This window comes from Biomphalaria glabrata, chromosome 5 (genome assembly GCF_947242115.1).
Source record: "Biomphalaria glabrata chromosome 5, xgBioGlab47.1, whole genome shotgun sequence".
Lineage (NCBI taxonomy): Eukaryota > Metazoa > Mollusca > Gastropoda > Planorbidae > Biomphalaria > Biomphalaria glabrata.
This window is the reverse complement of record NC_074715.1, coordinates 31,618,703-31,630,719: the sequence shown is the minus strand read 5'-3', so window position 1 is coordinate 31,630,719 and position 12,017 is coordinate 31,618,703. Positions and strand designations below refer to the sequence as shown.

At 30.6% G+C, this 12,017-nt stretch overlaps 1 protein-coding gene across 5 annotated transcripts in view; it reads left to right on the top strand.

Moving 5' to 3' along the window:
* The window catches only part of LOC106065368 (uncharacterized), a 38,940-nt gene that overhangs the window by 18,634 nt on the left and 8,289 nt on the right, over positions 1-12,017 (top strand). For all 5 annotated transcript variants that reach the window (XM_056031067.1, XM_056031066.1, XM_056031065.1 and 2 more), the window contains exons 5-12: positions 1,382-1,514; positions 1,650-1,804; positions 5,455-5,588; positions 7,632-7,785; positions 8,016-8,101; positions 9,191-9,392; positions 10,928-11,052; positions 11,274-11,433. In XM_056031067.1, coding sequence (XP_055887042.1) covers positions 1,382-1,514; positions 1,650-1,804; positions 5,455-5,588; positions 7,632-7,785; positions 8,016-8,101; positions 9,191-9,392; positions 10,928-11,052; positions 11,274-11,433 — 1,149 coding nt within the window. The remainder of the gene's footprint in view (positions 1-1,381; positions 1,515-1,649; positions 1,805-5,454; positions 5,589-7,631; positions 7,786-8,015; positions 8,102-9,190; positions 9,393-10,927; positions 11,053-11,273; positions 11,434-12,017) is intronic.

Here is a 12,017-nt window from a genome sequence, read left to right as displayed (position 1 = left end):
TAACGAGGGCTAGTTGCTTGCATGGCGGCGCCCATCCCTCTCCATGCTAACCACAGCCGAATTAGGTGGATCGCCTTGGTCCTGAACACGTGGCCGTTGTAGTCTATCCTGGGACTCTTCCGCCCTGGCCGGTGACCTTAGTCTAGAAGGCCTTTCGCCCAGTGGTGCCCTGTTATCACCACCCCCTCACATGGTTTAGTCCGCCAGCTGAAGCGGTTTTCCAGGGCATGGCGCTTGGAGCCACATGTGAGAGATTTAGGGGTTGGAAGGGGACCAGTGAGGCCGTCCACCTAAGGGTGCAGCATGCCGGACCATCAAAGGTACTACCCCTTTCCAATACCCCCTACTGCTGCTGCTACCGTGACATACCGTAATTAAAAAGTAGAATTGAAAACAGATAAGGAATAAAAGTTGATTGAATAGTGTCTTGTTTGGAAGTTCTATTGTAATAGTCCAGAAGTATTTTGGACTTACTGTTTTCCTTGTAGCGACAGTGAATGATTCCCCTTTGTGGATTACTTGTTTAAATGTATGGTATTTATTTTGTGTCCAGTATTTATTAACTAACTTTGTTGGCCTGCGCATTGTGTTACATTCATTATGCTAGTTTTTAGTTTAAGTTACCAGTTACCTTCATGTTATCATAGTCAACAGTCTACACTGTGAAGATCTCAAAGGTGCTTATGCAAAGAACTATTTTAACTCTTGGATTATGAGAACCAACATTGCACATGTGTTTATAAGCTATCACCTTGCTTCTTGTTTCATTTATAAGAGGTTTGATTAAAAAAGTTTTAGTGGAAATTTTCTTACACAAAGGCAAATCCATAAATAGCACAATTTTCGGTGTATCTGGTGTACAGAATTCAGACCAAAGTATTTAAAAAATAATTAATGAGCACTTCTCATCACTGTAGAATCAAATTTCTCAGTTCTTTCGCTTGAAGCACAAAGTCATTTTCGTTTAGTTGACAACATTTTTATTTGAATTGGCATCTATTTATTTCCACATCTCTCCCAATCTTACTCGTTTCATTTTCTTTATGTGTTTCTTTATATAGCAACCACATTTCTTCAGTTCCCTTTCTCTTCTTTTCCTATCTTATTGAGTTTTATTGTTTAAAGAATGTTGATTGGAGCTTAAAATTTATACGTTTAAACAACTTACTTAGCATATTACAGCGATTAAATTTTATTGTGAAAATAAAAAAGAAAACCTAACAGTTAAGCTGTACCAACTTTTTGTTTGCAGCACACTCAGATCATTAGCAGATTATGATAGACATCTATAAATATATACTTACTGAAAGGAAAGCCTTCATGGATAAAATTAGGTTAATCTTAGCTTATATTTTGAATCAATTGTTTCTCTTGTATTTAGATGGTCCTCAACCTGTGGTAAATGTTACTTGCATTGTTGATAATTGGACTGTAAATTTGTTTTGTACCTGGCAACATCCTGTGCCGTATAACATGGATCTTAATGATACCAAGGTTTCTGTCTATGAAAACAGGTAGACCTAATTTTGAACAACTTAACTACTTAAATAATATCAATAGTTATAGAGAGACATTAAATTATTAAAGGTATTTTAGATTAGAAACATAGTTGTTTGTATTTTATTTTGTCATTTAAACAATCCTTTCAGCTCTTTAGTGTGTTTTGGTCAACTTTTGAAAGAGTGCTCATGGCCAGCTAATACATTTGTTATTAAAGACATTTACAACATAACTATTACTGTTACTAATACTGAAAGGAATATCTCAGCAAGCTCCTTTACCTCTGTTCACAGAATGGACAATGGTAAATACCTTTTTATTTTAATCAAAATTTTAAGTGACTGTGTTTACTTTTTGCACAATGTACTGTAGCATCCTTTGCAATGTACTGTAGTATCCTTTGCAAACTTTTAGCAAAAATTAGTACCGGTAACATAAAGAAATTTAAAAAAAAAAAAAAGACTATTCCTTTTTATGAAGCTGATGACTTTTAGTAAGAGGGATTTTTGCTAACTTATTTAAATTAAAAATATTTTTTCAACTCCCCCCCCCCCACCTGAAAAAAATATCCTGATTAAGCAAATGTATATACAATTCTAATACAATTCTATACAATTTTAATGATATATCTCTAGACTCAGACCTAGAATATGGTGCACAATATGAACATCTATTTTTTTTATTTAACTTTTTAATGAATACATACAGGAATACCTTCTGACATATGTTTGTTCATGATATAGAATGTCTAGACCTTGAGACCAAATTTAATTTTAAAGAGGATTATAATTTTTAAAATTATAATGGTCAAACCAGATTTTCCCCCTAGTGGCCAATTAGCTAGTACCGTTAATTCTTTTCCCATATATAAACTGTCAAATTTCTAGGAAAATATTTAGAGCTGTTTCCAAGATCCATGTCCATTCAGATTCCAAGTTTTGTCAATGAAGAATTTGCAGGCTGAAAAGAGGAATTGTAAAAAAAACAAATTTCTTTGGTATATCCATAATTTTTTTATATTTTTTTTTTTAGCTTGTAAGGCTAATGAAGGATAATGTAATTGGTTAATAGTTTAAGTCAATTGAAAACTATTCATGCCCTACTGATTTTTTTTTTTAGGCAAAGAGAGAAATATTTTTTCTAAACTAAGAAGCGTGAAGAAAATTCTTATTTTAAAAAACAGTGACAATTTTTTTTTTGCTTCTTGGTTGTCATGTTGATTACTGCCACATTAAAGTTAATTTAAAAAATAACAAGAATATATATTATTAATAGGTTAAAAAAATCAAGAAATCAAATTTAGTCATACCGGTACTTAAAGACCAACTGAAGAGGTTTTTATCGAAATTGAGATAACTATTGATTATGATAGTAGATGGTATCAAATATAGTTCCTAAAAATTTGAGTTAAAAGAAATACATATTTATACTAGAAAAAGTCATTTGAAAGTGTAAAAAAATTAACGAGATTTGAAATGGCTATGTCATGGCCGAAAGCGGAAGTGACGTTTTAGTATGGAAATAGATCTAGCTAGACTGCCTATAGAGGATTCTAGATCTTTTGTTATTAAGACTAACTTAAGACAATTTAGTCTTATTACTAGATTGTATCTAGATATGGATTTAGATATCTAAAAATAGATTTTTAGCTACATATATTTTTTTTTACTAGTCTTAGTTTAGATGTAGTTGTAGATCTAATTTAGTATAAATTACTATAAAAAATATATAGATCTATATAAAAAACAATAATATAGGAATATAAAAATATAGTCTTATGACTTATAATTTATATAGTGAATAGCCTAGGCTATAGGGCTAGGTCACTTCACTAGTGGTCTGTAATATTAATATATATATGTCCTGGGGAAGGTTCTGTCTAAATCTTTAGTTGGTCTATTCTTGTTTTGTAGTAGGGCCTACTACAAGATTTAGACTATAGTCACTATAGTAACAATAGTTTTTAGAAAGCATATAATTTTTACATATCATTCTTAAGGAATGTATAGATATAGATTTATAAAATCTAGACTTACTTTAAAAAACTCTTTTATCATTTGAATCCAAGAATTATAAGAATTAAGATCTATAGACCTATATAGTATTATATAATCTTGTTATATTCTAGTAAAGTAGCACTAGATTCCTCTAGGGCTAGGCTGATATTAATGTTCATATTCATTTAATATTACTTAATTTTTCATTTGTGTATCTCTTATGTATCTATTACTAAATATATATATATATATATTTTATTATTTTATCGTAGAAACCTGACATTGGTTAAAAGATGATCTGAAGCGTTCAACAGTGGATGGCTGCCTGATTGTGTGTTATGCCAGCTGGACTGTTATTTTATAAGACTGTTGAGCATCTTTTACTTCTAAATCTAAAAGCTGATGCTATGACACTCAATGGCTTAGAAGAAATCCTGTCAGTTTTATATGGTCATGACAATAATCTTTAATAAATAAGTAAATTATTATAAATGCGGAATGCATAGTTTGTTTATATTTATAAATTAGTTAATGAAATGTAAATATTTCCAGTAAGACACTGTTTACAAAAATATTTTAAAGAAAATTTAGCACCCAAAAGTTATTTAGCTAGATAATAAATAATTTAATATTAGAACTTGAAATATTTAATAGCTTGAACCTAACTGATCAAATATATTACCTCAGCTGTTTCTGCTCTTACTATCTTATTTAAATTAAAGTATTCTGATAATATTCTAATATTACTTTGAAAGTATGTTAATATAAGAAAAAGTAAAAGTTAACCATTAGTTAGCAATTCACTGCTTTATAACTGCATTACGAAAAACTAATTGAGCTCTTCATTGATATCAGCTTTTCCTTGAGCTAATTGCTTCCAATATGGGGATTACTCTTTAATTTTTAAATCTTATAAGTTAAGGAAGCTGAATTTGTACTTAGTGTGCAAGTAACTATCTAGCTTTGACTTGTTTCTCCCCACCCCAATTACACATTATCATTCCCAGGGCATTTGAATAAGTGAATTATATTAGTCAAGGAGCTGTTTCTGCAAAGTGTCTAGCATATAGATCTATTTTACTATCATCGTTATCAGAACGAAAAATACTGGTAATTGAAAGAATTGGTGATAAAAAAACAATTGCAGGTGTACTGCACGATATGGTGGACAGAAACACTGTGTTGTGGTCAAATACTGGGTACACATGAATGGATCTAAGTTAAACCGGCTTGCTAATTGTGATTAGCTTACACTCATAGTCATAAAAAACCACACGTGGACTGTAACAAGAGATATAGCAGACTGATCCACGTTGTACGGTGGACTAAAACTCGATACTAGTACGCTTGACTGGATCTAGGCTAATCCGGCGAACATTAATTCGCTTACCTCTAAATTTAGTAGCGTGACCTAATTTCCATACTATGACGTCACGGACCCGTGTAGTGAGGGAGAAAAACATCTCGAATAGCTACGAGACTAAGACTTTTTAATGGCCCTAAAACCCACATTAAAATGCTAATATCTCATTAACGGCTGAAAAGTTATAGAAAATATTTTGCATACACGTTTTTTTAAGCATTATATTACAGAAAACAAGTATTAAAACGGTTTCTGTGATTGACCCCAAAACCTCTTCAGTTGGTCTTTAACAATGAACTATGGAAGTTACTGAGATGTCAAAGAAAGAATATGATTGGAAGAAAAACTAATGACTAACAAAGAGAATACATTTAGTGAAACCTTGGAACAAAAATTGAATTCATTTGTTGTCTTGAAACTTCTATCTAAGTAGAAACATCTTGACTGTATTTTATATACTCTGTTATAGTTTCAGGCATTAGTATGCTTTATTTAAAGTATGTAATTAAAATAACAATATTGATATAGAAGTCCAACAAATATTGATATGTTTTGCTATGTATTTAATAAAACCTACTTCTATTTCTATTTTAGTGAAACCTGCACCTGTTAATGATTTGAAAATAATTAACTTAGAAAATGGATGTTTGAATTTGTCTTGGATGCACGAGTCAAAGGAGTTAAAAAGATTTAAAATTCTCTCTAAAGAAAGTGGGCAACCTCTAGAGGTTTGTTTCTGCACTCACTTTGATGTTAGGTTACTGTTTGGGCATCAATCTCATTGTTTTAAATTTGTTTATTGGGATTGTTTGCAAACTTATTAGTTCACACAACATTAAAGTTTACCAATGATGGAATGTTAAAATGATATCATTAGCATTTTAAAACCTGTAGACTGCCTTAACCATTGGTTTTAATTACTACTAAGGCCTAATATATTTGGATTTGTGTTTTAATTTTTTAATATGAAGGTTATCAGTTCTTTCACTTACCAAGCAGAAGAATTTTATGCATGTCTTTTAGATGTTACAATACAATGTTCATATCATTTAGGGAAGTCGGCATCAAAAACTCTTTTAAAAAATTTAATAACTCTTTCTCTCCGTATTTATTTTTCCACATTTCGACAGATTCCTTCATTTAGCTCAATACTATTTCACTCCCCTGTTATGATTAAGATTCAGTAACTTTGTCATTTGTTATCAGAAAATGTTTCATTTGGTCAAGAACTAAAGGGGAATGCATTCCCTTTTATATAAAACAAAATAAAGTTTATAAAATTAAACACTAATTTAATTGAATGAAGTCATATCAACGATGGTAGTGTTGATTCGGAGAAAAGAGTTAAATTTAAATGAAGGCATTGATAATAATGGAATCTAGGGTCAACTGATATTGTTCTTTGGGAGTGTGGATCCCAAATGAGTTCTTTAATCCTTTATTTTTTCTTTATTGCATTTATCTTATAATATTGACATCCGAACTTCATTAACTGAAAACATTTATCAGACGCGCAGAACGAACTCTCTATCCAAACCAATATTTAACTTAGATTAATCTAGATCTAGATCTATCTCTATCTCAAGATCTAATTCAAAGATGATAGATCTACTTTATACTTTAACACATGAACATACAGAATAAAGTGTACTCATTTCATATTTTAATCAAACATATGTAGGCCTAAAAGCAAATGTTTTTATTTGAAAAAATGGATTCAGGTCGATTAGCTATTTTGATAGCTCCATTCATACTATCTTTACATTCACACATTCGCTTTACTTATAACGTTATTATTTCGTTTAATTGTTTACAAAACACTCTCAGTGACTATATCGGCATTGATACGCAAATTAAGACCCGCGGGTAATATATGTCTAGTCTAATATATAAAGTAGAATGTATGTATGTATGTCCCCGTATAGAAATCAAAACTGTTTGACTGATCTTGATAAAACTTGGCAGAAATGTTCCTTGGGTACTAACTTAGACCGTAGTGTATGTAATGTAGCCCTAAAACAAACTTAACACCCCCCCCCCTTCCCCAAAAAAAAGTTGACCAGCTCTATGTAAGCATTATAACTTCATCGATGTTTACATGAGAAAAGATTGAAAGGATCTAGATCTACATCTAATTTTAAGAACTACATTTTGCGCAGATAGTTTTTTACTTTGACACATGAAAATACAAAATATAGTCCATTGATTTCATTATTTAATAAAATTAACCTTCAAATTTGTGTTTCAAAAGCATTTTTTACATAAATTCGTTTCTTATATCTGCGAATTTAGACGTCCTGACGTTCTTTACAATCCCCTTTTAATTGTACTTTATATCCCATTCATTTCGCGCGCTACTTTCATTTTAATTGCTAAATTTATCTTTATTCGCTTTTAACAAATTGGGTAAATCCATTTCTTTTGTATTTTATATTTGATAAGGATGTAAACCTATTATCGCAAAACTACTTTTATTTTCATGGCAAAATAGAAAAACTTAAAGGAACATTAACTAAGTTTGACATAGATATAAAACCAATCCACTGGATTAGTAATACACAAACTAAGGCCGGCAGGCCGCGGGTAATGTCTGGCTAGTATATATATATACATAATCTATAAGCAAATGTCATTATAGGTTTGTTTTTTTTTAAAAGAAATGGACTATAATATTTGATGATTTGAAGGTGTGTGATTTTTCTGAAGATTGTACAAATTTACTAGGAAGCATTTGGTTGTAATTAATAGTGTCTCGAATGTTTTTTTTTCAGCCATTGACAGATAACTTGACAGTTGAATACTTTGAAAAGTGTAATGTCAAACTTCAGACACAATACTCATTTTGTGTAAGCACATTCCCATTGGGGAGTGATAAAGGCTTTTGGAGTGATGAAAAATGTGTCAACATCATCCCAACAGTTGTAGGTAAACTAAAACTTTTCTGTTCTCATCAAATGTCAGCAGACGTCATATTATTTGCTTCACTTTTCATCATTACACTCTTGATCAAATTATTAATTAGATTGAAACTTGTACACACAAAATTATAAATGCTAAATCTTTTGTAAATGTTTTGATTAGTTTGGCTAAGTTACATAACTTTTGTTATGAGTCAAAATTTAAATTGTATATGTTCTTATATCATTCCTTCGCAGCTATTCCATCACTTGGACCAAAGAACAGCAGTTATACAGTTTCTGAAGTACAAAATGGCTCTTATAATATCCAAATCTATTGGCAGGTATGTCAGTTAGTATTTCAATGTGCTTTCAATTGTTCATTGATGCAATCATTGCTTCCTAAAGCTTGTTCTTTCTTAGTCTGTTCTAAATTATGCTATTTTACGTCAAATTTCTTTTTTTCATCACCATAAATAGTATTTGCTAGCATGCTGCAAATCTGTTGTATAAACTGACTGAAAGTGGTGGTAGCTATCTAAACTGGCTGAATGTGGTGTTAGTTGTTTAAACTGGCCAAATGAGGTGGTAGTTGTTTAAACTGGCTGATTTGGATGGTAGCTGTTTAAACTGGCTGAATACCACGTGGTGGTAGTTGTTTAAACTGCCTGAATGTGGTGGTAGTTTAAACTGCCTGTATGTGGTGATAGCTGGTTGGGTCAGAGCTAGTTTGTTGTGTTGTTTACCAGAGGAATTTTAAAATATTGATGTATTTTTATTTGTCAATTATAGAAATGTAACAAGTTTCATTAAGAAACTTTTTTTTCCATTTTGCATCATCTAAGGCAGTTGGTAACATATTTTTGTTGTTTGTTCTGTTTCACTTACAAATATTCTATTATTTTGAAACTTTTCTATAGTCTGATATAATTAATGTTAGAATTTTTATTGAAATAAATGGCTATCAGAACTTTTGTTTTAACCAAGGACTCTTTCATTTACTGGTATCATCATTCCTTAACTTTTTTTTGTCTTTATTAGTTGTTTTTCATTAGAACGTTAATTTGCTATCTTCACTTGAAATTATCACTTGTTAGTTTTGTTCCATCACTTTTGTATTCAATTCTTTATACCTAATTAACATAGACTTTTACCTGTGTTATTAAAAAAGATCATACTATTCTCACTCCTTTGTTTAAGTAATTAATTGCAAGTCTTTATTCAGTCAATTCATTGGTTTGTAATTATAAGCAAAGTACTAATTGGTCAACTTTTTTCAATTTTTTTTTTATTTAAAAAAAAACTTCACCTTAGTATATGTAGTGCTGCTGTTATATAGAAAATATACACAATTGTTATCAGGCTAATAAAAATGCTGCAAATGAAATTTACATATATAATTAAAAAATTAATTACCATTTCATTTGATCTAGAAACCTGAGACAAATGATTTTATCACCAACTACCTCATTACACAAAATGGTCAACTTTTAGCTAATGTTACAGCTGAAACATACACAGCTTCAGTACAACTTAACTGTAACTGTAACCACACCAGGTTGGAGCTTTTTGCTGCTAATGAAAAAGGACAATCTAAATATCCTTCAAAATTACTCCTCCTTCTGAACATTGATGGTAATTCTTGGTGCTTCTGATTAATAATTAACACATATCTAAATAGCTTGAATATCTTGGTGTCAATTTATATAGGGCATGTGGATTAAATATCTTTAAGTATCACAAATGTGAAATATATATATTTTTTTTGGTGAGTCTCTTAAGACTAACTACCATTGCCTTCTTGTAACATATATAGGTTGTAGAACTCTGAGATTAGTTACCATTACTTTCTAAACATATATTTATATAAATTGTAGAACTCTGAGATTAGTTACCATTACTTTCTAAACATATATTTATATAAATTGTAGAACTCTGAGATTAGTTACCATTACTTTCTAAACATATATTTATATAAATTGTAGAACTCTGAGATTAGTTACCATTACCTTCTTATAACATTTATAGTTTTTAGAACTCTGAGATGGTTTCATCTTCACTTCCCTCTTCAGTTAGGCAATCCTGAGTTTTAAATCTAATTTTTTTTTTTCCCCTCTTTAACTTATCCAGCATATTTATCTGGTTTACCCAACAGTTTTAAAGGTTTTTTTTTTGTTTATTTGTATTTATGTTTCCTTTTTTTTACAAAGCTTCTATCAACTCACTCCGTCTGGAACAATTTGTGTCTGTTATTTCTCCCAATTCCCATTCTCCAAATCAAGTTGAAACTTTGCAAACAATTATTTATTGTCCCTCACAACACAGGAATCCATCAAAAAATGTTCCAATAATTTTATCAATTAGTCATAATTAATTATTTTGTAAATTTTGTTTTATATAGATACAGTACTAGCTAAGGGGAGATAAGCCTTGTTTAGAGAGAATTAGGTTGTCATCTTAAACTTTGAAACAAACACTAGATAACAATAAAACCTCATTTCCTAACCACTTGTCTAGCTCAGTTATTGTGGGAATTTCAGTACACAGTTCTCCCACTTTCCAGTCTCGGATCAAGTTGAAACTTTGCACAGTTATTTCATAGTTAGTAACAAAACATGAATCAATAAAAAAAAAATTAAATTATTTATCAGTTAGTCATAATTAATTAACTTTCTTTTATATAGAGACAATACTCGCTAATATAAGTCTTATGAATAGTATTAGGTCTTCACCTAAAAATTTGAAGCTAAAAATAGATAAATATAAAACCTACTATTTTCATAAGCACTTGTCTCAGTGGCTAGTCTGTTGGCCTTCCATCAAGGAGACTTGGGCCCTTGAGTTAGAATTCAAATCGAAGTGGAGCTTTTTTTTTTTTAATTGCTTTTGAAACTTTCTAGTAAATATCCCTTCTTCCCAGCCCCACTTTCCCCCAAGGGGTTCACACAAATGATTGAGCCATATCACATAGAGCATGCTAAAAGCATAAAATTGTTCTAAACTAATCTAGTATTTTTATTCTAGATCTATTACAATTTATTTACATGATTGACTCTAAATAATTGATACAATTACAATTAATATAAGCTCTGTTTTTAAAAATAATTTTTTATATTTTACTTTATAATTTTTAATGAAAATATTTTAAAAATATAACAAATTTGTTTCAGTTCCAACTAGAGTCAAAACTTCATTTTCTATTGAAGTAAATAATGGTCTGAGAGCAGTTTGGGATACAGATGACAAAATGGCTTACTCAGTATACTGGTGCAAAGGAAAATATCCCATTTGTGAGGTATTAATTTAGCTACTGATAGTGTCTCCTAATGAAACTTATGAATCTCTAATACGCTATTGAATTTCATTAAGGACCTTATAACACTTCTTGTTTGGAGATTGTGGAAAGCATTTTTTTGACAAATCTACTAAATATATCTAGCTATCCAGAGAGTTTCTTGAAGTTTGATGTAACCATACATGTTCACACACAATATAATTTATGAAATCTTTCAACAGGAACAAATCAATTGGACAACACTGTCATTGCTAAGTACCAGTTATGCACTTCCTAACTTGGAGAGTGACCCTGGTCTTTATATATATGGTATCAGTGTATTGAAAGATGGTAATTGGTCAAGTATTTATTGGACAAGCTGTTTGTATCATTTAAATCCATGTAGGTACACTTGTATCATTTAAATCCATGTAGCTATATGTGTGCATTTAATAATGTACTTAAATTTTTTAAAAATACATGTGTATGCTGTTCCTATTTCATCACATTCTATTGACTTACAGATAAGAGACAGATGAACAAAATCTGTTCAAAAGAATAGAAATGAACAACTAGTATTACAGAAAGCTAAAGATTTTACATGTGCATGTGAACTGGAACTTCTGTCTTAGGCTGTGTACAAAATGTGCATGTATGTCAATCTATGTATTCATCTCCTTACTGAATACAAAGAAACTTATTGAGTAGAGTGCAGGAACTCATGACTAAAAGCTTTCATGTCTTGTAGACCTCCATGTTGGTCTTTGTAGTGAGCTTCTGGTTTTCCCAAGCTCTTGGTATAAGTCTAGCGATGGTTATCACAGCCTTCCTATGCATTTTTGTAATCGCCTCTTCTAGAAATAAACTGATTGATTCAACATCTTATTAAATATTTAAGAATGAACTGTAAAAAAGACTTATGAAAAACAGTCAGACTGGATTTCAGGAATGGAACACTATTAATCCTAACCTCTTCTTTCCTACAC